This window comes from Squalius cephalus (genome assembly GCF_949319135.1).
Source record: "Squalius cephalus genome assembly, chromosome: 21".
Taxonomy (NCBI): domain Eukaryota; kingdom Metazoa; phylum Chordata; class Actinopteri; order Cypriniformes; family Leuciscidae; genus Squalius; species Squalius cephalus.
In genome coordinates, this window is record NC_137142.1 from 26,998,084 (window position 1) to 27,022,772 (window position 24,689).

At 39.5% G+C, this 24,689-nt stretch overlaps 1 protein-coding gene across 8 annotated transcripts in view; it reads right to left on the reverse strand.

The window, feature by feature from the left end:
- Window positions 1–2,644: 2,644 nt before the first annotated feature.
- Window positions 2,645–24,689, reverse strand: part of fgfr3 (fibroblast growth factor receptor 3) — a 38,833-nt gene continuing 16,788 nt past the window's right edge. The window contains exons 4-18 of one of the 8 annotated variants that reach the window (XM_079855622.1): window positions 23,626–23,691; window positions 20,457–20,626; window positions 14,852–14,975; window positions 14,573–14,763; window positions 12,853–12,997; window positions 10,374–10,549; window positions 9,109–9,257; window positions 8,883–9,007; window positions 8,185–8,295; window positions 7,906–8,096; window positions 7,618–7,740; window positions 6,442–6,512; window positions 4,444–4,581; window positions 3,263–3,368; window positions 2,645–3,159 (exon numbers count right to left, since the gene is read on the reverse strand). In XM_079855622.1, coding sequence (XP_079711748.1) covers window positions 2,992–3,159; window positions 3,263–3,368; window positions 4,444–4,581; window positions 6,442–6,512; window positions 7,618–7,740; window positions 7,906–8,096; window positions 8,185–8,295; window positions 8,883–9,007; window positions 9,109–9,257; window positions 10,374–10,549; window positions 12,853–12,997; window positions 14,573–14,763; window positions 14,852–14,975; window positions 20,457–20,626; window positions 23,626–23,691 — 2,054 coding nt within the window. In that variant the 3' untranslated portion in view covers window positions 2,645–2,991. Of the gene's footprint in view, window positions 3,160–3,262; window positions 3,369–4,443; window positions 4,582–6,441; window positions 6,513–7,617; window positions 7,741–7,905; window positions 8,097–8,184; window positions 8,296–8,882; window positions 9,008–9,108; window positions 9,258–10,373; window positions 10,550–12,058; window positions 12,204–12,852; window positions 12,998–14,572; window positions 14,764–14,851; window positions 14,976–20,456; window positions 20,627–23,625; window positions 23,692–24,689 lie in introns of all 8 variants that reach the window. The other 7 variants (XM_079855628.1, XM_079855625.1, XM_079855624.1 and 4 more) reach the window with 7 other exon arrangements.

Here is a 24,689-nt window from a genome sequence, read left to right on the forward strand (position 1 = left end):
AGATTTAAAAAGTAAGTGACAAGCGAACACTCGTTTTGTTGTGTTTATTGAAAAGGTTTTGATTGACAGCATAATTCCGTCAGGCACAGACTGATAGAGTGTAAAGAGGTTTAACAGCTCGTAAGGGGCACAACTGAAACAGAACGGAATGTTCCACATAATACAGAGATATGGAAAAATAACAAAACACTGTTAGTCAACTATTCCACTCTTTTGTTAAACAGAGAGGGATGCAGATGCTGAATGACTTTAATTCTGCAAACATGTTACCTCACCGCGTGAAGAAAGAAATCTACCTGGAATGCAATGCAACTCTTCTGTAAGAAAATACTGTAAAGAAGTTTTCATCCCTATTGAAACAAAACGAAACAAAAACACACCTATATAAAATCTACTCGACGTACAACAATCATCTGCAAATTTAAATCTATAACTTAATTTAATATCTTAATTCTAATAAGAGCTGAATGGCACTATCAAATAGAGCTTAAGAGGAAAAGAACAAATGCGTAAAATGAAAGAGTGTTGACATCAGACCAGTATTGCTCGTCATCCAGCCGCTTTAAAAGTGCTGGGGAAACACGTTGTCCTTTGACACTGTCTGGATGTTCATTGTAAACATTGTAAAGAAAACTTTCTTCAACCCCTAAATGCATCTCGGCTCTACCTCCATCCCAAAACACAAAAGCATGAAGGAATGCTGGCCTTTTGAACAAGATAAGGTCATGAAAGGAAACGGATCAAATAAAACATAAATACGAGGAAATAAATAATGTCGATCTGTGTCAAGGAGGGAAAAGGACCAGCAACATTGTTTGATATGTTTGAAACAATGCAAGAGGGCTGTCAGTAGTAGAGCGGAGGATGTGGAGGTGAGCCAGAGGTTACAGGTTGTACAAAAAAGGAAGCTGAGAGCGATCGCTTGCCCTGCCATCCCACACCAAACATTAAACGAAGAACTCCACACGTAATGGACGAACGCTCGAAAACACTGTATCCAACAGAACATGATGTCCCACAGCTGGAAGAAGAAATTACAGAACAACGTCATCCATATCTTTGAGAACCCAATCTGAGAATCAAGGTAACAAAGTGCCGTACAAATATTTACTTTATCGCTTTAAGAAACACCCTGCTTATATCTTTTACTGACGTGGCTGTACATTCAAACCGTACGTCGCAATATTCAGCCACTCAACTCCCTCCCAGGCACTTAACAAGTACAAAAATGCTATGTTTTGCAGGAGGAGGGAGCTGTACAGTCATCTCGTATCAAATCTACAGTTTTCGTAGTTTAGCAGCAAGCGAATCATCCTCTTTTTCTCCCCATTATATATTATTGCCGGCTTTCTGCTTGAATGCAATTGTCTGAGGACACCCTGAGACACGACCAAGCTATCCCATAATGCTTCGCTTAGATTCGCAGGGCCAGAGACACTCATCTGACAACCATGCACGCTGGAGTTGAATAGCGATAACGGTTCTGTACTCATTAACATAAAACTCAGAGCAGAGAGAAAGATTTTGGCACTTTGCAAACACACCGACCCGGAGGATTACCTCAAAAATGTTATTATACATATTCATTAGCAAAAGAGCAAATAAGAGCAACAAACTCATAGTATGGTTTCACCATATTTCTATATGCCATGTTAGGTTTTACCCACATAGCACTCCTTCATATTAAAGAGCTAGATGAAAGGATCACAGCGCCCATCTTCAGGGAAAACCAACACTGTTTTGTTTTTTTAAACAGATCTGCTTATGTCACATGCATGGAAGCCCAAATATGAAGTTTTTTTTGATACTATACAAAAATGATGAAAAGTGCTTTAAGTGTGAGTCTGACAGGAGTTAAAAATCAGTGTGGTTTCCTCGTGAAGAGCAGGAGCGCTTGTGGTCCTTTTATCGCGAAATTCAATACTGAGATACGGGCAAAGCAACTTCTGGTATACTTATTTCTTGCTTTAGAATTCATAATTTCATCCTCTTACTCTGCTGATATCACCAATTAGTTTCTCATACATTCTTGTCAATGTAAACTAAGAAATGGAAGGAAAACAAAAAGAAGCAAAAATAAATCTTGCACTTCTGTGGTAAATAACTTACAAAATTTAAAAGAAAAACCCTTTGTTTACAGTACCAAAACCCGACTATATTTTTAGACCCCCTTAAAAACCTTATGTCTATAAATAGCTTTACAAATATACATGTTAATTCAAATAAAACTTTTGTTTTGCTTTTTTTTTAGATTAAATGTTTACATGATCTCAACAGTGTATGCTCACTTGCTCTTTTAAAATGTCATTTCTTGTCTTTTTTTTTTCTTTTTTTAAGTACACTGCTACTGACTGCAATATGATACATATTTATATCTATATATTTACAATAAAAACTTTAAGATACATACAAAGCACACAGTTATATATCATCTAATTAATTCTCACATCTAGGAGACCTTTCTCTCTTTTCTCATTAAAAAAGGATGAAAAACGTTCTTTGTGAGGAGTGGAGAGGAGAGACTGGCCATGGGTTTGATTCTCACTCCAGTCAGATATTGCTGTAAAAAACCCTTCCCGTCCACGCGTGACAGGACGACTCTGTCTGCCGCTTCAGAACTGTGCTGTTACACAGTGTTGATCCGTTCTTTTTGTTTCCTGTCCAGCAATTTGTCAGTCTGTTTGTTTTTTGGTAGGCACGGAATGGTTTGACCCTTCTGACTGCGTCGCGCAAAGGAAAAACGAAACTGGCCGAATACAAAAATAGGAATTCTCTTTTCGAAGACAAAAAGCTGAATAATGATTTGGAAGAAAAGGAGGAGCTGAAGGACAGGGGCGTGATCTGTCCTTCAGACCTGTGACCAGTTGGAAGTCTGAAGCTTCTCGTTGAGCATTTCATGAGATCCACACTGTGCCAGGAACCCCCGTCTGCACTGCCGCTACATGCTGGTCCAGTGCAGCAAACCGAAAGATCCCCACAAACCACCGTTCCTTATGTTCTTATGACCCCATTGCTGTGGTGGTGATGCTTAGGGAGGCAGGGCTCGTCAGGTAAGGAGTCGTGAGCAAACACGGAGTCGTCGCCGGAAGAACAGGTGCTGTTGGAGTCCGGACAGGTAGGCGAGTACTGCTCGAACGGTACCGACAGGTCCAGATACTCCTAAACCATCGAATGCACACAAACACACACACACGTCAGAATTGGCTTTAACAGTTAGGTGTTAAGAGTTAAGGTGTTTGGTTTGATGCACGAGAGCTCTTACGTCAGTGGAGGTCATGGAAAGAACCCTGTCGTGATCCTCCACCAGCTGTCTGAACGTGGGTCTTTGTGAAGGAACGGCGTGCCAACACTCCCGCATAATCATGTACCTGCACAAAACAATATATGCATTTACTGAGCAGTGCCAGAAATTAACTTGATTGATGGACAATTGGTGCATCCACACCTTGTCAGAATTACAGAGCACTTGCGATCTCGTAGGAATAGTAATTATAATTCATAATTTTCTGAGAGCTCAGACTTGCACCACCTGACTGCAGCAACGTCATAGGCAAGGCAAGGCAAGGCAGTAAAATGAAGTTAAGCATTTATCTTGTAATATTTCTGTTTAATAATTCCTTTAATTGTCTGTTAATGTCATAATAATTAAATAATAATCTAAAAGTAGTTTAACATAGCTAGAGTTAACTAAGATCCTGCAAAAAAGGCATTTGCATAACAACTGTTGTTATTACTGTTTGTTGTATTGTGGTTTTGTCTATTGATTAATTTAAACCGATTAATGTTGGCATCAACAGTGTTGGCACTGAAATATATAATTTCGAGTTTTGAGTAGAACTTCTGGGTTGTCATCTAGTAATGACGGTATTTACGACATGGCCTGCAAATATTCACCCGCTTGGAATTGGTCTATATAAGTCACATACTTCAATTGAATCGAATCTGAACCATTACAGCTGTTACTTATAGCAAAACAATATAAAATTCAAGAGTATCAGTAAATAATACACAAGATATAACAATGAAATTATGAGATTTACACCAAGAACGATAACTATAAAGAGAACTAAAACGATAACTATATAGGTGTCCACACCAATGCACTATAACGTAGGACGAGCTTTTTAAAGCAGGATGGATTTTGATTGGCTGTCAATGTTTTTATCGTTAAAAAAAATTCCAACAGTATCATTCCTCTGTGCCATTTTCATTATAGTTGTGGTGTGGACTCTGCTATTCTTTCGCATTTAGAATGACTTTAAAACTATATCTTTATTGTTATCGTCCTTGTTGTAAATGGGCCTTTAGATTGTACAGCTCTATGCGTTCTACCATACATGGTTGTCATATGCCATTATAGACTCAGCAACATTATTTTAAGAGATGAATAAGAAGGTTTTAAGAGTTTTTCTAGATTAAAATGAAAAGAAATCATAATCGTACAGTTCATGAGTGCAGTTGGCAGGTTTGTCCATTCGATGTCCCTCCTTCAGCAGTTTAAAGAGCTCCTCCACTGGGATACCTGGGTACGGTGAGCCGCCCAGTGTGAAAATCTCCCATAATAAAACCCCATAAGACCACCTGAGATGCAAGAGAGGTCACAGTTCAGAGCAAATATGGGACAAAAATCACACATTTACATTAAAGTTCAAAATATAAACCAATTCAGTGAGAGAAAAAATGTCGAAACACTTGTTAGGCCACTATTATGCTGGTTGTGCTTGAAATAGTGGCGTAACAATACTCTCACTATCTCTTTCTGTCTGTCTCTCTCTGGGGTGTAGATACTTGGCAGATGTGAGAGAGGAGTTTTGCTGGTTCTCACTGAGGCTTATAATGTATGTCTCTGATATGAGACGCGAGTCTATTAAACTAGAGCGAGTGTGTGTGCACGCGCATATGTGTATGTGGGTGTGTGTTATCACAAGCTGCTCTGTTAACTCAGGGCTCTTTTGTTTTGGCCCATTCCTCCCACGCCACCACTGAGCAGTGCTAATCAAATTAGCCACGCTAAGAGACAACAGGAGCTATGAGCCAGCTAATGCTACTCGGCCAAATACATACACACATACAACACACAGTCAGTTAGAAGCCTTATGGGGGCTGAATAATTGGCTCGTCATTATATCACTATCCGTTCATTAGCTTTATGTCACAGTCAAATCTCATTTACGCCCATCAGCGTGGTGCTCTCTCTTACACACACACACACACACACACACACACACACACACACACACACACACACACACACACACGCAGTGAATGAAAGGCTCACTGCTCATATATCATAGCATAAGTAGAGCCTATAGGCAGAGGGAGATGATATTATTTTACTATTGCTGTCTCAGGCCAGCTGTGATTAAAGTGTATTTAGACATATTGGGAAAGTGCAGTTCTATGTACCAGTCTGAGTGTGATGAATGTGTGTATGGTCTACTGAGAGACAGTGTGCAATATACTAACATACTAATCAAAACCTGCTGCGCAAGTACACACTCTAGTCTGCTAACATACACTCATGCAAAACCACTCAAAAGTTTTGGGTCAGTATGATTTTTATCTTAAAAAAAAATTAAAAAAAAAGAAATTAATACTTTTATTCAGTAAAATGCCTTAAATTGATCAAAATTGTTAGTTTATTTGAAATAGAAATTTTTTGCAACATTATTAATGTCTTTATATTCATCTAAGAATCCTTGCCATTCAATGTACGTTTACACGACAACAATGTACTAAAAACGTAAAACTTTTTTGTGTACAGATGACATAATCCCTGTTCATACAGATCTGTAAGAACGATTAAAAATGTTGAATTATGAATGCTAGGCCAGTAGTTGGCGATGTAACTTTGTAAAGAAACACTACATGCCTTTAGAATGAACACATAATACGCGTGCACACGTTTTTGTAGTTTACACAGTGATGATAACGGTATCGTTTTCAAAAACTTGCACTTTGAAACCCATTTTCAAAAGTCAGCATTTTTAAGGCCCCCCAAAACGCTGTTGTCGTGTAAATGAACGCCCAAAATGCATAAATTGTTGTGTAAATGGACCCTCAGTCAGTAAGTTATTAATTCAATAACTGCTCTGATGAATTGAGTGATTAAATGGATCATTACAATCATTAGCTGCTTCAAACTGATTACTTGCGAGTTAGTGAATCATTTTGATGGATTCATTAAAATAACTCCTTTTGAATTGGACTATGTAATAACATGTACTGTAATAACATGTTAAAAAAAAATTCATGTCTCCAGTTCCGGTGAATTCCGGTGCAAGAAACACTGGTACACTCTATCGGATGGCTTTGATGCTGTTGTTGCAGGGTTATGGTGTTCACTTGCATTCCTTTACCGCTTGATGAACTTTATGAACAGATGGCATGAAGTGATGGAGAGGAAAAAAAGAAGAGGCATGCATGGCAATGTAAACTCACACATCACTCTGGTGTGTGTAGACACGGTCGAACAGTGCTTCTGGTGCCATCCATTTGACGGGGAGACGACCCTGAAAGGACACAGATCAGTCAGAACAACAGCGGTGCTGACCCAGCAAGACATACAGACGCCCATCGAACATCAACAGGCCTGCGGCTTAATCTCCTACTGTCCTATCTAATAAATACACTTCAGCAGTTCACATCAACATCTTCCCTCTCCCCAATGTGCTCTAATCTCCAACTGTCCCATCGAATATCCAAGACTTCACCAAACCCACCCCACATCTAAAACCCGCTATCCCCAAACCCACCCCACATCTAAAACCCGCTATCCCAACACCTAACAGTTCCATCCAACACCATCTATTCCTACCAGTTTTAGGAACCTTGTTTGATCTTGCTACAAGCTACTATAAATTAATTTAAGGTATTTTAACTATTTACATACTATATAGTGGGCGAAAAACAGTATGTGAGCTGAGTACTATATCTGAATTCATAATATTCATAAAAATATTGAAAAAAGTGATGACCTACTACTCGCGGCGAGATTCTAAAATGCGTATCCGATGGTCACTTTACCATCCCATGAGGCCACAGGGGAGGATTTGTGAATGGCAGTGAAACAACGCAACTGACGCGTAGGTTGCATGACAATGACAACATGGCAGATGTAGTACGGCTGAATTTAATTCATACTACATATTCATAATACAGAATGTATTTGTTTAACGGTCGTGAAGTAAGTTTCAAGGCAGATGTAGAGCGTACTCTATACAGCATGCGATTTCGGATGCAGCTCAAGTGTTTTTACCATAGCTAAGCTAATGCCATGCTACTGAAATTTTTTAGTTAGTTACACCCCAATACTGCATTTTACAATGCATAGTGGGCCAGGTAAACCGCAATGTGTTCAATACCGTCCAGTCCTCGCCAATACCCACACATTCTTAGTACCAACTCCAGACCTCATTCAACAGTTAATTGATTTATGACAAGCTGCTCATAAATGCACCTTCAAAAGTTCCTGAACTCGCACACACTCATTCAACTTCTACAGGTTTGACGTTTCTAAATACAGAGTGCGCAACCACATCTCTGTGCTTCAATCCAATGCCACCCAAGAGCCCTATCCTTCAAGCATTCTGAGATTGATAATCAGTGTCGACTTACGTTGGTGGTCTTCTTGTAGTAGTCAATGTTGTGCACGTCTCTAGCCAGGCCGAAGTCTGCAATCTTCATCACGTTGTCCTCGGTAACCAGAACATTCCGGGCTGCGAGGTCCCTATGGATACACTGGCAACACAAACAGAAAGAGGGCCATCCTTTATGCACAAGTCTGATAAATACACACTAGGAAAATAATATCTGGCAGCATTTATAAACTTTATAAACATTACAAGCCTCTTAAATTATTTCTATTCAAATAAGTTTACAAACTAAGATAAGTAGATGTGTTACCTTCTTTGAGGCCAGGTACTCCATACCCCTGGCGACCTGATAGGCGCAGGACACCAGGTCTTTAAATGTCAGAGTTTCGTTTGGGATCTTGCAGGTGTCAAATGAGTAGTCCATCCCAGGAGGCCTTCTTGCCCGCAAATATTCCCTAAGATTCCCTTTAGAGGCATATTCCACCAGCACATACAATGGACCTGTATGAACACAGTCAGAAACAATTCAGTCAGAGAAAATCAAAGCCGAACATCAAAGCTGTGATCTTATGTGTGTGCGTGCACTGACCATCTTGTGTGCACGCTCCCAGCAAGTTGATGATGTTCTTGTGTTTTCCAATCATCTTCATCATCTCCATTTCAGACACAAGGTCCGACAGGTCCTTATCTGTGCCATCATCTAAGAAAACAGTTACAAACAGCAATATTGTGAAATATTATTACAATTTAAAATTTATTTTAAAAATGAATTTTCAGCATCATTCCTCCAGTCTTCAGTGCCACATGATTCTTCAGAAATCATTATAATATGCCAATTTGCTGCTCAAGAAACAATTCTTATTGTTATAAATGTTGAAAACAGATGTGCTGCTTAATATTTTTGTAGAAACTGTGATGCATTTTTCAGGATTCTTTGATGAACAGAAAGTTCTAACTAGAACAGCAATTATATTTACAAACATAAAATTATAATTATAATGACCCCAAACTTTTGGATGGTAGTGCATATATTATTAATGGCAGTTAAACACATCTACAATGTTAGAGTAATGAGATTTGATGAAATTGAAAATATGACCATTTTTGGACCATTATGATAAGATTTATTTAATTTTTTTGCATTACAGGAATTAAGTTTCGGAAAGTAAATGTGACCTTGGAATGATGTTTTGAGACATTCAACCATAATTCAAGTCAACTTACTGATTATGTTATACATAAAACATAAATGTAATGCAATGATTTACAGCATCTGAACACACTAACCTTTGAGCATCTTGACAGCAACAGTGAGAGGTTTGTTGGGTTTCTCTTTGTCAATCCCAATGGCTTCAGCCATCACAACCTGTCCAAAGCAGCCCTCTCCCAACGGTTTTCCCAGCGTCAGTCTGCTACAAAATCATCATTTACAGTGAGCAAGGAACTAACTATTTGCTTTAGAATTAGTCTGATGATTATGGTCATTTGATGACCACTTCAGCTTTTAACTTACTTTGTACGTGGAAATTCCCACTTGGGGTCAGAGGGCAGTTCAAGCTCAGAAACATTGGGCAGCATCGGCCCATCGCTGGATGACAGGCGGGCGATCCGGACCAATGGGGTGTTTGAATTCATGGAAGAGTTCGACTCCAAGGACACCTGCTTGGGTAAAGAATAAAAACAGCATGTTATTGTCTCTGAAAGTGAAGAAGAAAGCGAGTGTAAGAGCGAGAAAGAGAGAGAGAGAGGAAGAATCAAGATGTCTATTTTAAGAAAATCATCAACTCAAGTGTTGTGCTGCAGACAGAAACATGGTTTCTGTTCCTCAGAGGACTGGTCCTGAGAGAGAGAGGTTTGTAGCTGTCAGATCTCCACGTAATGGACCACAGAAGTGTGTGTGAAGCAACATTTCCCTGCTGCCACGAACACACAGGAATAATCTGAAGATTCGCTGAAAGGGTGCCACTACCTCATCTGCCCCTCTTTCTTTTGATACACAGTTGATGCACAGAGATACATTCAAACATTCAAAAGCAGCCATGGCATCATCATAATAAAAATGTGCATATCGAATTGTGATTGGTCTTCTTTCTTGCATCGATCTGCATCTCTTTAGCCATCCATAACTGACTTTGCATAAGAATTAATGTGTGATGAATGTCATGAGAACGACAATTGCGTAAGTTTGCTTGTAACCGGAGGACAGTTCCTTGCAAGCACTGCGATTTCCTTTAGGAAATGCAAATCTATGTAGACTTTCATGAAACACTGAGAAAGTATGTCAGCAACCAAAACTGTCTGACAATGATATCTCAATATTTTCGAAAAACAGAACTAGCTCAAAACACACACCTACACAGACACTATTTGAAGAAAAGGAAGAAAAAAAACACTGCAACATGATTATGTAGTTTGATTCCAGCGTGACATTGTCAGGCTTTGATTGCTGGAAATAACTTGAGGAAAAAAGAAGAAGAGATCGAGAGAGTGACAGAGATTAGAGAGACGGTGTTTCAGCTGCGATTTAAACTGTTTAACACAACTGGGAGAGAGCGAGTTTCACCGTGATCTAAACACTGGCAGTCGCCGGGAGAGCATTAATATTCCACTGCCACATTGCATCTATGACATCCACAGTACGTCTTCATACACACAAATAGCCCAACACACTACACGCTACAAAAGGGTGAAAAATATGCATTCAAGGCAATTCAGAGAGGAGATAAAGAGAAAGGAAGATAAATGGGCTGATCAAATCTTGTATCTACTTTCTGTTACCTGTCTCTTGAGGGGGAATTTGGACAGTTTTTGAACGGGTGGCGTGGGGAGCGTCTTCTGCGTGTTCATCCGCATACGGCAGAGGATAATGATGACCATGGTGAGGATGAAGAGCACGCAGCCCGTCACGTAGATGAGAATGTCCGCGTAGTCATCCTCTCTCTCCATCTCCACCGCTGACACAGAGCACAAGAGCATAGATTAGACGTGTGTGATGACATTATGAGACAAATGTACCAATGTGTTGACTTTTAGGTTAAACTACTGTTGTGAATGGTAGTGAAGCGACTGACGCTGTAGGTCACATGACAATGACATCATGATGGATGTTGTACATATGGACACATATTCATTCACTTTATATAATGTATTTTAATGGTTGCAAAGTAGGTACTTATTCAAAATAAGTATCTACTGAGAGAGTATGTGATTTCTGACAGCCAGTATTAAAATGGCCCTCTTTTCTATTAGTGTTGTCTTTCATTAGGGTCCAAATTGAGCACTTATCCCATGCCAAATGCAAGCAAAAGCAAACTTGTAGAGTTTTGCTTTGATAAGAAAATAATTGAAGTTTTATTAGGGACTATTAGCTGAAATTAAATGATGGTAGTCTGACCCTCACTGATGTAAGCAATGCAAAATATTCAAAGGTTCAAACATACCAACATTTCCTCAGTGGAAAATTTGCCAACAGAGGTTTATCTAGGATGCCTTTTTTCTAGAGTTAAATGTGGTGACACATGGAGTACAAAATCAGAGGAACAAAATCATAATGTGAACAGCTGAAGGCTAAATAGAAATATTTATGGCCGGTAAATTTTCTCAATTCATCCACCTGTGTTCATTATGGACCCTATTTCTAATACACACAACCACAAAATTAAGTTTATCAACTTGAATAAAACACGAAACCAAAAATAAATTGACCACTAACTACAGTCTCAAGACTTTAATTGAAAAACTAACTAATTTAAGAAATAAGCCCATCTAATGGTTAGATTAGAGATCATCTTAAGTCAATCATTAATTTGTTTGTTTGTTTGAAGTTATAACGCAGAAGGCCTGCAGTTAATTTACAGCAACCTTACAAACTAATTAACATGCTATCGCGCCCCCATGCAGGTACAGACATCCCATAATGCCCCTCTCTCCGGGAGGCTTATTTGGCACTTGTGTGATGAGCCCCACAGATAGAGTTCAGTGGCTCTGCACGAGACGAGCGATTTTAATTACAGCAGCAGAACGGAGAACTGGATAACGGGATGAGAATTAATGAATCGGGCCTCCCAGATACAAGGACTGTGTGCCATCAGTAAATACTCCAGTAAACACGACAAGCACTTCCATCATGAGCGCATGTGTTATCGAGTGGAAACAGTCCATGAGAAAAACCCATCATCCGTCGTTTTTCCCCCTGCATATGTCATGTTTAAATCTAAAAACAATTACAAACTACCAGGTTGTTCTTCAGAGCACTTTAGTCTAGTTGGCATATTTAATTTGACATGATTAAAAACTAGGCTGCCGTGATTAGGGTCCATAGAGAATGTTCCTGAAAACATTTCAAAAACATTTTAACTGCAAAACTATGAATAAAACATGCAAGGACAATAGGGAAAACGGGAAGTAAAGAGACTTGGGAAGAAAGGAGTGAAAAGAAACCCCAGAGAGTGAGACTAGTATACCTGGTAACACTGTAAGCCAAGCAGAATGATGGTTATAGCCAATCGAGTTCCCTGCCAGACAAGTGTATTGCCCCGCATCCTCAAAAGACACATTGGTCAGGTAGAGAATCTCCAGCTCTTTATCCGTAGTATTTATTCCCGCAGTCTGGAAAAGTAGGGAGAGACGGAGAGAGAGAAACTCAGATGCTTAGAGCACAACCCTTGAGAAAGGACCAGCACCCAGCACCGGGAGAAAGATCAGTTAACCCATCACCAGTAACCCAGAGATCCCACAGTACTGCTTATGAGATGACCTAGAAGCAAAGTAAAACCCCAAACCCTGGCGGAAAATGTAACGCCCCATCAGCAGCAGCGGGTCACTTTGTTTTCATCCATAACGTGTTTGAGGTGCAAAGAAAACATAAAAAGAGCCAGGAAGAATATTACCAGCTTTAAGCTTAATTTAACCTCTCACTAGATAAAACTGACATCTATTTATGTAGAAGTGTGTGTCCCGATTCTCAAGAGAGCAGTGTGTAGGGTATGAGGAAATCAATAAGAATGTGATGTGGCACAGTCTCTGCTCCTATTCAACATGCCCTTGTTGCATTGATTGGGGAGGAAGAAGAAGAAGCGAGCATTTAAATGAAGCAGACATACACTCGCCTTACATAACAAGTCCTTGAATCAGGTCACCTTATTTATTGTGTGAGAAAGGGGCGAGAAGAGCAGTGAGAAATAGAGAGAGATTAGGGGATTTTGACTCTACGCCACCAAGGTCTTGACTGACAGCGGCTGTTTGGAGAGAGATTTACCTGGCTGGGACACTGTGAGCCAGAACGTATTCTCTGAAATGCCTAAAAAGTTGTGGGCTCTGCACCAGTACTGGCCTGCATCTTTTTCTGACACATTATACAGAGTCAGCGTATCGTGGGCCTCTTTTACCTTACTGACAAAACTCTGCAGAGAGACACACATACTTAGTCAGAGGCGAGCACGTTCACACATGAACACACACATAATGATTTAAAGTACTCAAGCAGCTTGTTGTAGCACTTCGTTAAGATACAGATACACTTTCAAATTCACTAAACAGTTACGCCACTTGTTATTTCAGTACAAAAACTTGCATCTTATTCACTAACCACTCACAATCCAGTTTAAACGGTCAAAAAATAAAAGTTTTTTTTAACAGCAGTGGTATAGAATAACTATTTGTGGTTCCCCAAATAACCTCTCAGTGAACAGTATTTAAAAGAACAATTTTTTTTTAAATAATCTAAACAACTTTTTCCACATTGTTTGTAATGGAAAGGTTCCGTTGATGTTAAAGGTTCTTAATGGAACCATCAATGCCAGTAAAGAACCTTTATTTTAAAGAGCATATCATTTAAATGAATTGAAGCTGAATTGTAATTTGAACATATACTGCAGGAAACATTTTTATTTACATTTTTTCATTTTAAAAAAAAATATTTTTTTCTTTTCTTGTTAAAATCATAAAAATCATTTTGAATTATATTACATTTCTTTGACTTGAAGTTAAATTCAAATTTCAATTACACTTTCTGTTTGCGAATTGCGAACTGGAATTCAATTCTGGAACAAGCTCAGGAAATGTTGCGAGCTGGATTCAAACTCGTTTCGCCTGCACTGGCGCCACAGCTCAACACGCTAACTGCTAGGCAACTGACGTCTCTGTATGTTATAATTAAACGCTCAAATATTGTCTTTAGCCCCTTAGTCCACACATATCGGTTTCTGTATTTCTTTCAGATGCTTCATTTGCTTTATTCTCTGTTTCCGTTCTTTCCCTTGATCGTAGGCGTTGCGCCACACATGATCTGTCGCTCAGCACTCAATCTGGGAGGGCTGGGGAAGGCTTTAGAGGGTGCGCAGATGAGACTGCGGGGAAGGGCAAAGCCGCCGCGCGGCTCCCAGTAAAATACTGTTTCAATTATGTGGGAGTCTAAAATAGCGTGGCGGTCTGGCCAGCCGACGCACTCCCCTCCTCTGCCTGCTGACTCGGCCCTTCCCTCGCTTCCCGCACTCATTTTTTCCATGGCTTTTTCGGGAGCCTCTTCCCTCGTTCCCTCCCTCCTTCTCTGAAGAGAGAGTGGGGCAGCACAGCTAATGGCTGTCTCCCTGCGCGACGCCACCGCGGCGGTTAGCTTAGCCCAAAACAGATGTCTGCCTCCTCTCTCACTCCTCTGAGAGGAAAAAGAGAGCGAGAGCCCCCTAATTCTCCAGTTGCAGAGCCTATAGTGAGATGCTAACATGGGTGGGATTAGGAGTTGGAGGGAGGTGCTCTTAGAGTCACTCAGAGCTCACATGAGACTTAATATGTGGTTTAATTTAAGCTGCACTTGGACACATTTTGAAAAAAAATGCCTTCAACAATGTTCTATTCTAACAAGCACAAGCTACCAATGTTTTCATAATTAAAAAGTTGTGTCCTACACACTACAAAAGATCATTCTCTTAAAAGTGGTTCATTCATGAATTCTTCTGATGTGCCAGTATAGATGACTGTACCTTAAGGATGTTGACGTAGGGGGCGCCATTGGGCCCATACTGGCTTCCGTTCACCTCGATGTGTTTGAGCCACTGGATGTGTGGCTGAGCATCACTGTACACCTTACAGTGAAACTCCACGTCACTGCCAACCACCACTGTCTGATTGGCCGGGAGTCCCGCCTGTAGGATGGGCCGGTGAGGAGAGCGTTCTGATTGGACAAGAGATGGACAGAATTCATCAGAGATGAAGTTAAGTTTAAGTTAAAGGTTGAATGTGTGTGTGTTGCGTATTCATACCCAGCACGTCGAGTTGGTAAGTGTGTTTGATTGTCCCGTATTTGTTCTGCACCACACACGTGTAGTTCCCTCGGTCAGATGGAACGGCGCTCTCCATGACCAAACTCCATTGCTGATGCCTCAACTAGTGAGAGAGGATGACAGAGACAGAGAGCGTTTTAATAATAAAGTGGGACGTTACACAAGAGGTCCACTTGAATCCTTCCTCAGGTTTTTCTGTTAGCTGAAGAAAAGCAGGTGCTAAATTATCTGTGTCTGTATAATGTTATGAGTAAGATCCACTCTGCTGATAAATCTGAATTGAATTAGAATTAAGGAACCAAACAGAATGCAGAATTGCAATTCAATGTAAGGAAGTAGAATTAAAATGAATGGAAATTAATAAACCAGATTTGTTTTAAACTAGAAACATATTAAGCCTATCAGATAGATAGATAGATAGATAGATAGATAGATAGATAGATAGATAGATAGATAGATAGATAGATAGATAGATAGATAGATAGATAGATCGATAGATAAATCACAGACTTGTTTTATTTATTTATTTTTGAGTTTATTTTGGAATTCCTTTATCATCACCAGATGTGGAAAATATGTAGATGGGTCCTTCACCTCATACACACACGCATATAAACACATATACATCCATTCATTCATTCATTCATAGAGCACACTCTAATTGCATATGTCTCTCTCTCTCTCTCTCTCTCTCTTCTCTTGCGCACTGTCTCTTTCTCATTCCTTCTCTACGTACTTCGAAGGTCTGAGTGGAAAAAAATGTAACTGTGTAAATATTATGGGCTGTGTTTTTGAACAGTTGCATGGTAACACCAACTGAGAGGGCAACACGCACATAGACAAACACACATGCCTAAGAAAGTTGGCAAGAGCGCCTGTGCCCCCTGCACTCCTCCTCCTCCTCCCCCTTGTCTTCTGGATCCTCACCTCCTCTCGGCTCGTTCTCGCTGGCTCACTCTCACACAGTGAGCCTTTGGTGTTTGCTGATTGACACACTGCACGGTACGAGAAATGTGTGTGAGAGTATGTATGTATGGGAGTAGTTGGCATATGTGTTCATTGACTTTTTTAAAATCAAGATTTTAGGCTCAAATTAATAAATGTATAAGGGAAAATATTGTATATTGAGTGTCATGTAACTAGTGAACACCTTTCTGTTAACTAGTTAATTTTAATTCTGCATTGAGACAAATTAATTTAAAAAAATATTTAATTTAGTCTCTCAACCATTAAAAGGTCATAAAGACTACTACTACTACATAAAAGAACAAGCAAAATGCTGTTCAAATAGTTTTAAATGAAATAAACTTTCATAATAGTTGCTAAACGGTATTTAGAAGGGCTTTAGCCCCCCTAAAATAATCGGAAATTAACTATAAATTAACCCTTAAAATGAGTGATTATATTATATTATGTTCTTTTATTTATTTTTTATTAAATTGTTGGTCGACCAAGAATTAAATCTTGGACTAAAGGCAAGAAATATTCCTCTGAGCTACATCAGCTCATGCTCAGGTTGGAAGCTGAGCCCCATTGGACTGAAATCCAGGTTAACTTCCCAAAAGTATTTAATGTCAGCTACTCATGTCCAGTGAGAGTATGAGAGGGCAAGAGTTTAATTTAGGACCCTATCTTACTTGAAATTGACATTTTGTGTGTGTGTAAGACATTTATCTCAATCTGTCCGCTAAAAAGAAATGCTGTGAGGAATTCTCAGCTGTTCCTCAATCTACCCTAGCTCTTTATCCAGAGGGAACGGGAGGAGAGGGTTAGTGCATTTATCCCATCCTTCATCAAAAGATAAGAGCTGAAAAGTGTTGTGATGTCGCGCTGTACCCTGCTGATTCAGACACAGAAAGAAAAAAAAAACAGCACGAGAATGACCCAAGCCAAGGTTCGATAATCAGTCGAAAAGCACTGCTCAAATTCCTCCCGGCATTATGCTGTTAACATATTAAGCCTCTTTAAATCTGATGTCAGACTGGGGTTAGGAGTTAAAACTAGTGCGGTGGATATTCATTCAGTTCAACTGAATTGTGACAGAACATCAGAGAATATTGGGAGTAAAGGGACTCAGGAGGTGGCAAGAAGCTCAGGTCCCTCTTGAGTATGTGTGTGTTTGTGTGTGTGTGTGTGTATGTCCAGGATTTATGGCTGTGTCAAAACGGTGCGGGCTCGTTCCGACAGCGGTTCTGTTTAATTTGACCCACAGAGACAGGAAGCAAAAACAACTGACCCCAGGGCTAGTCATTAAAACGACAAAACTGTTTCTCTATCTCTCTCTCTCTCTCAATGGAAAGTGGTACTTTCTACTAAGTGGTCTTACTGAAAACAACATGTTTCACCATTAAAAGAAGCCATCGATATTGTACAGACGGCCGGGGTCACTGTGACATATTTTGTTGATCCCGGAACAACATTCTTCTCCGAAAATATAGTGCTAACCCTACTCCTACTCCTGAACCTAATCCTACCCTGCTGAAAAATCCAGCATAAACCAGCATGAATTCCATGCTGGTCATGGCTGGTTTATGTGGGTATAGTGCTGGTTTAGCTGGTGGACTAGAAAAGTCATGCTGCTCTCAAGTAAAATGGAGCTGTCAGTCACTGATTCCAAAAAGTGTATAGTAATAGGTGTCAGTAGAGTACAGTACAGTAGATAACATATGCTGGTCCACCAGACAGCAGCATTCCAAGCTGGTCACAGTATGCCAAATATACCTTTGCTGGTGCACCAGCACACCCGCTTCCCATGCAGGGGACCAGCAAACCATCAACCAGCATCCCATTCTGGGAACCAGTAACCAGCATTTCATGTCGGGGCCAGCAAACCATCAACCAGCATCCCATTCTGGGAACCAGTAACCAGCATTTCATGTCGGGGCCAGCAAACCATCAACCAGCATCCCATTCTGGGAACCAGTAACCAGCATTTCATGTTGGGGCCAGCAAACCATCAACCAGCATCCCATTCTGGGAACCATCAGAACAGGATTCCATACTGGTCCCAGCATTCAAAACATACCTTATGCTGGCACCAGCAATACTGGATTTTCAGCAGGGTACCCACGACTTATCCGAACATTCAAGTGGGGTAGAACATCGCTAAATTACACACTTGACTTTTAAACGTATTTTTACACATTAATGAATAACTAATTGCACCCAAGCACTTCATAAAGACATATACTGCTGTGGCTTACAGACAAAAGAGACATTTGTCGGTGGATTAGAGATTCAGCATTTCATTACTGATGCTCCAAGCATGGTGGTCCCACAGAGAACTGTGACTGAAATTGAGTCATCTCTCGGAGGACGCAACAGTCTTTCTCCTCTCGCTCGTCAATTGAGCTGTTGAATATGTTGCGAGCTGCACACGCTCTCAAATGCAGCGTTTTCACAAAACATCAGTGTTTATGTGTTCGTGAGGTGTGACTAACCCACAGTGCCACAGATTAGCATTCTAATAATGCGACTTCGGCTGCCATATGTGAGCATGACAAAAGCCACGCCTCCCCCTGTCAATCAAGATCTCTAAATCGCCACGGCAACACCCTCTCAGAACCTCCCCCTTCTGATGACTCAATAGAAAGGTGACCTCTGACCTTAGAACCCTGCCAGTCAGGGACAGAAAGTGTCTGAGGTGTGTGTGTCTGTTTGTAAGTGTGTGTTTGTGTTAATGTGTGTGTGGCTCTTTGAAGGGGAAAGCTGTGGGAAAGTCAACTGTCTAAACAAAGCCATGGATCGTTTCAAACAATGAGAGTACGGCAAGTGACTCATTTTCTTGCATTTAAAACTCATTCTGCAATCTTAACGCATTTAGTCAGCAATTAACGTCGCCAGAGAGGTAGTCAAACTTGCAACCAGCTCCAGCGCCAATAGAAACATAATCACACCATTATTGTTCCCCTTGCCATGCAGAGAAGAGCTTTAAGATGCTGATCTCCTAGAGAAGTCTTCATGTTTAATTTAGCATGACGCTCTGCATTTTAACACATCGTTGAGTGCGTTATCAAGCCATCAGGCCTGTCATATCCACACACACACAAGGGAAGCACAAATACTTACACATATATATAAGAGCCGTGACTTTTAGCCTTGGTCTTAATAGAGACAGAAGACATTTAGGATGAGCTGTCAAGCTCCTGTGTATGTGTGTGTTAAATAAAGCTATTATGATGCTGTCAGAGATCTCTATGCCAACAGTGACTGTGCTGATGCGGAGGGCAGGTCTAGTATAAAGGATGACCCTGGGTCAGTGCGGACCCCTGGTGTGTGTATACGTGTGTGTTTTTGTAAGGGCGGGATGGTCACTCTATGGCTATGGAGAGGTGAAGAGGTCAGTGTTTTGTTTCTAAATGTCTCTCTTAGGAGACACTGGTAATATTCTATGCGTACAGGTCAATGCAAAGCAAGGCTGTGTTAAAGAATCTAATTGTGTGAATGAGTGTGTGTGTGTGCAAAAGTCACTCAGAACGTCCCAGTTGTTGACTTAGTTTCAGGGTTTTCTCTTAAAATTCTGTAAATTTAGAAACAAATGAGGCAATTGTTGACGTACAGTTGTAGTATACCGCTATAAAACAAATGTGGATAGCATCAGAAGAACTTGATGAGAAATACTTTATATTGAGACTTTCATATCTTGGCAAATCTACTAAAAACTACTACAGTTTGAGATCTCATCTGAAACTCCATAGGACATGTGTGAAATTACTGGTGTCTTTTTTTCAAGAGAAAATTCTGTAAATGTGTTAAAAGTCTCAATTTGTTCTCAATGCTATCTAAAAGAAACAATTGAGAGAGAAGATCTAATTTGTGATTTTTCTTTCCTATGGGGAAAATATGTGCCTCTTAAGGAAAGTTGCGATGAATAATGCTGTCATATTTAAAGGGATAGTTCACCCTAAAATGTCAATTCTGTCATCATTAACCCACACTCACGTAGCTCCAAACCTGAATGACCTGTATGACTTTGAACAGTTTTGGTCACCATTGAAAAAAGAAAACCCTCAACAAGAAAAAATTCTCAAAATATCTTCTTTTATGTTCCACAGAAGAAATGTAAGTTTAAAACAACATGAGGGTGAGTAAATGATGACAGAATTTGATTTTTTTGGGGTGAACTATCCCTTTAATTGTGTGTGTGTGTGTGTGTGTGTGTGTGTATGTGTGTGTGTGTGGGGTCATTGAGTGCTAAGGAGCAACAGCTCTGAGAGATGAAAGATTGGTAATAAAAAATTAAAATAATCTAAAGAATCAGTGGACGCTCTCCAATACACGTCACAAACAACACCCGCACACAAACGTATCGACACATAAATAACAAGACCACACAGAACTTTGTGTTCATCTGCTCTTTCACAGAGGAATAGCAACAGGTGGACGGATCCTCTAGAGGCGACAAGCAAATAAACTCCAGAGAGAGAGAGAAAGAGAGAGAGAGAGCTCTTGAAGGAGCAGATGTTGGGGATCTGCGTAAATTATTACTAATTGCTGACTCTTATTATCTGTAATACTAAACACACAATCACATATTTGCACATACACACGGACATGTTCTTAATCGATATTCCTATTGCCTTACTTTAATCCCGCCCATTCTCTGCTCTCCTTTGAATTCCTTGCCATTTTTCAGCCAATGGATGGTGGGCGTGGGGTTGCCAGCGGCGGGACAGCGGAACTTCACCGTATTGGCGGCAGGAACGGCCAACAATTTCTTCTCCATCCGGTCGGAATGGGTCCAGTATGGAGCTTCTGTTGGACAGAAATATAAATATGAGAATCAAATCACATACTGCTGAAAATATAAACAATAACTTATGCAATGAAAGTTTCCCAAAACATGTACAGTACATGAATCCATAGGTGCAAATGGAGCTCTATATAAGTGTATGTTGACATGCAGTGCTATTTTTCAGGGGGTAGGGTGTTCCCTCTCCGGGAGTCTTCGTGCGGGTGAATGTTTATGGAAAGCTTTTTCTTGTGCACTCTGTGGCAGCGTCAGACTGGCTGCCTAATTCCCAGACTGAATTAAAATTTGTTTGGAAAAGCAAACACACTTACATACACTCTTACATGAGTGTGAGGAGTGTGCTCTTGCGGACAGAACTCTAAAAGATTCCCAGTGTTGAATCCTTCACATAGCCATGATCGCACAATGTGGATTCCTAATAATAACAGCCTATTATAATAACGGACCAATTTTCCTTCATTTAATCTTCCCACAAATTTCGTATATAATGTTAACTGTCATGTGGTCGGGTCTGTGTTTATGCTTCCTAGTAGCTAATGCCAAATATCAGAGCATAAATACTTACAGTAACATTCTTTAGCTAAAATAATAATAGTCATTATTTTCATTTTCAGACAAGTCTTGTACTTTGTAAGTGTGTGTGTGTGTCTTTAAGAGATTGAGTAAACATACTTTCATCCCTCCTCAAACAATTAAATCCAGATCCGATCAACCCGCGAACTTGGCGATTAAACCCACAGACGCCACATTTCGCTCCAGACATACATGCAAGCTCACAAACACACATCTGTGAGCGCGCACACACACATACACACACATACACACAATAAACCCATTTACTAGACTGAATATAATTCTCTTGTGCATTATTTGCTCACACTATCAGATTGTGAATGTGAAGGGTGATTGGCAGGCAGGCATTTCCTTTGGCATAACTGACACACTGATGCCTACATACAACACACACACACACACCCTCTCTCTCTCTCTCTCTCTCAGTTTGCGCTCCATACTCAAATGGTCAGTGGAACTGTCAGGAAAACTCAGCATGGGTCTGTATCCAATAGTGGACCTGCCCCTATGTGTGTTTGTTTGTTTGTTTGTGTGTGTGTGTGTGTGTGTGTGTGTGTGTGTGTGTGTGTGTGTGTGTGTGTGGTTTGCTATTTTATAGAGTTCAATACAGACAATTTGAGCTTTGAAGTGGGAACCGCGAATCTACAGTGACCCAACTTTTTTTTCCATTTCTTTTATTCTACAGCCAAAAAAAAAAGCCATCAAAGTGCAGTTCAACTCCACACAGCTGATATTACGCACAGCTTGCTTCAGTCAGCCAAACTGAGAGCAGTAACCAGCACTGCATCATTAAGATATTACAGAATGATGTCATCAGATGTCACACGACCTCAACTCTTCTCAAATGTTCCAGAGAGCCCAGACCTCACAGCTCTCAGCTCCAGTGTGCTCTCATCTCTCTCTCTTTCTTAATTAGAGCTGGATTACTGGTCATTAAACTCTAAAGGGGTTTTGGTTTTTCGCTTAATCCCTCGTTTCATGCCCTCCCCTCAACCCGGAGACCCTCCCCCAACCCCTATCCCACCACAACAGACAGATGTGTTAGCTTTCCCTTCCCTCTCTCTTTCTTTGAAAAATCACAAATGAGATCTCTTTCAAATCTCAGTTGTTTCTCCTACAAAGCAATGATATTAAATAAAGATCAAATGGAGAATGTCTCCTGCATCTCAGATTTCTCCCTCAGAGAAAGACTCACAGCAATCTTGTATGTGTGTCATCTAGAGTTTCAGAGATCCTGTTTTATTTTACTATTATTTATATACTTTTTCAATATTTTTTATGTTTTTTAATTAGCTTTAATTTTTATATTTTCAGCTTTTATTTAGATTTTTGTTTAGGTTTGAGTAATTTGAATAGGTGCTTTTGTCAGTTGTATTAGTTTTTTTTTTAAAAAAGTAAGTTTTTAGTGTTAATACTTCAGCTTATTAAACTTAATTATTTCAGTAAGTTCCTGAGGCAACATTTCTAATTTTTGTTTTCCATCTAATATTTATTATTTATTTCATTTTAGCTTTATTTTAATTACCAACAAATATGTTTTAATAGTTTTAGTTAACAATAACAACACTGAAGAGATCTCAATGTGCTCAGTTTTTCCAAGATATCAAAGTCTGCGAGATTTCAATATTTACTCAAACGTTTCTCAACAAATTGAAAATATCTGGTCTTTGCTATGCATTTGATTTATTTATTTATCTCTATACAATTATTCTATAAAAAAAATGTAATTTGTCTCTATTTGTATTTCTCCTAGGGGATATTTAAAAAACATCTGAGACAAAATGTATACTTATGTAAAACATAACTGTCTGATCTTCCTTAATTCAGCTGAGCTTTGAAAGAGCAAAGTTTGTTGTCGTGTCTGATTAGTCACCAAATCCTACTTTTCAATTAACCTTTTGAAAATGGTTAACAAACAACTTTTGACATGACTGATTTGAAATATGAATAAAATCAGATATTCTGATTCTCTTGCTACAGTATATTGAGATGATTGCCTGTATAGACATTTATCAGAATGTGTTTAAAAAAAAAAAAAAAAAAAAAAATATATATATATATATATATATATATCAGTTGGGTCACTGAAATGAACACTAAAACAGAAATAAAAATTTCCTCTAGTTTCTTTAGTTGTTATACACATAGTTGAAGATATTGTGGCTTTTTCTGAGATTTTTAGTCACATTTCAGTTGATTCTATTAGACTTTAAACTATTTCTCTTCTTTTCCTTTCTTCTCTCTCCATCTCTCGTGAGAATTTGCATTTTCGTATCAAGTGGGGGAAAAGTAGCTGATGAAATGAAATGCAACCTATCCCCAGCTAAGAAAGACATCAATCACATGCATTTATTGCAAAACAGAGACACCTCATGAAATCTCAATCAAAAAAGAGGAATGAAATGAGAAATGAGAGGGTAAAACACACCATTTCCATTACCTGCATCGTCCTCATCTTCATCATAGTCCTCATCATCACCAGAGGACAGCGAATCTAAGAGACAGGGAGATGGAGAGAGAGAGTGATCTTGTTACTACACAGCACAGTGGCCTTTCTGTATGAACAATGAACCTATTCATATGATCTGCAAAATGAGGAAAATAAACTGATAACAAATCAAAACCAATTACTACACACACACACACACCCCCTCAAACACTCACACACACAGAGCGGTTAATGGATGGCAGATGTTAGCCGAGATTCAGTGAGATTTCTGACAACAGCTGTATTTTTACACACATGTCCTGAAATACACACACACACACACACACATACAAATACACACTCCCGTATCCTGCTTCTAAATGAACTTATTCAGAGGGAGAAAAAAACACTATGACCCTGAATAGGAGATTATTCTGTCTTCAGCTCCTCCTCTGAACATTTACACAGGTAAAACTGTACACCACACACTCCTAAAATACCAGTGGAGCGTGAAATCCAACACTAGGCCTATTTAGTACTAAAGATATGCTGTTACTTGGACACTGAAGCTTTCTGTGTGTGTGTGTATGTGTGTGTTAGTTTCAGATTTATGCTATATTTTCACATTTTTGTGGCTTCACAGTCTTTATTGGCTACTGGGAGTTTATGTTACATATATTTTTTGAGTTATGATGGTTTGTGTTGTTGTTCTGTGGTGTTTCATGTTTTTAAAGGATTAATACACCCCAAAGTCAAAAACTGACACAACGTCACTGACAAAACCAATGTTTAATTTCATCGATGTCAAACCTGGCATGAAGCATCTTAAGACATATGCTTCATCCATACCACTTTATTTACAAAATATTAATCTTCAACGCGCGTTCACGTGAGCAACACTAAGCATGAGTATCGTGTTGACGCGAGAGAAGGCGTTGTTGCGTATTTTGAAAATAAAGTGGTAAATTATGTTTTTTTAGTGCAAACAAAGCACTCGCATCACTTCATTAAACTGAGGTGAAACTGGAGTCACATCGATTACTTTCATGATTCATTTGATTTAT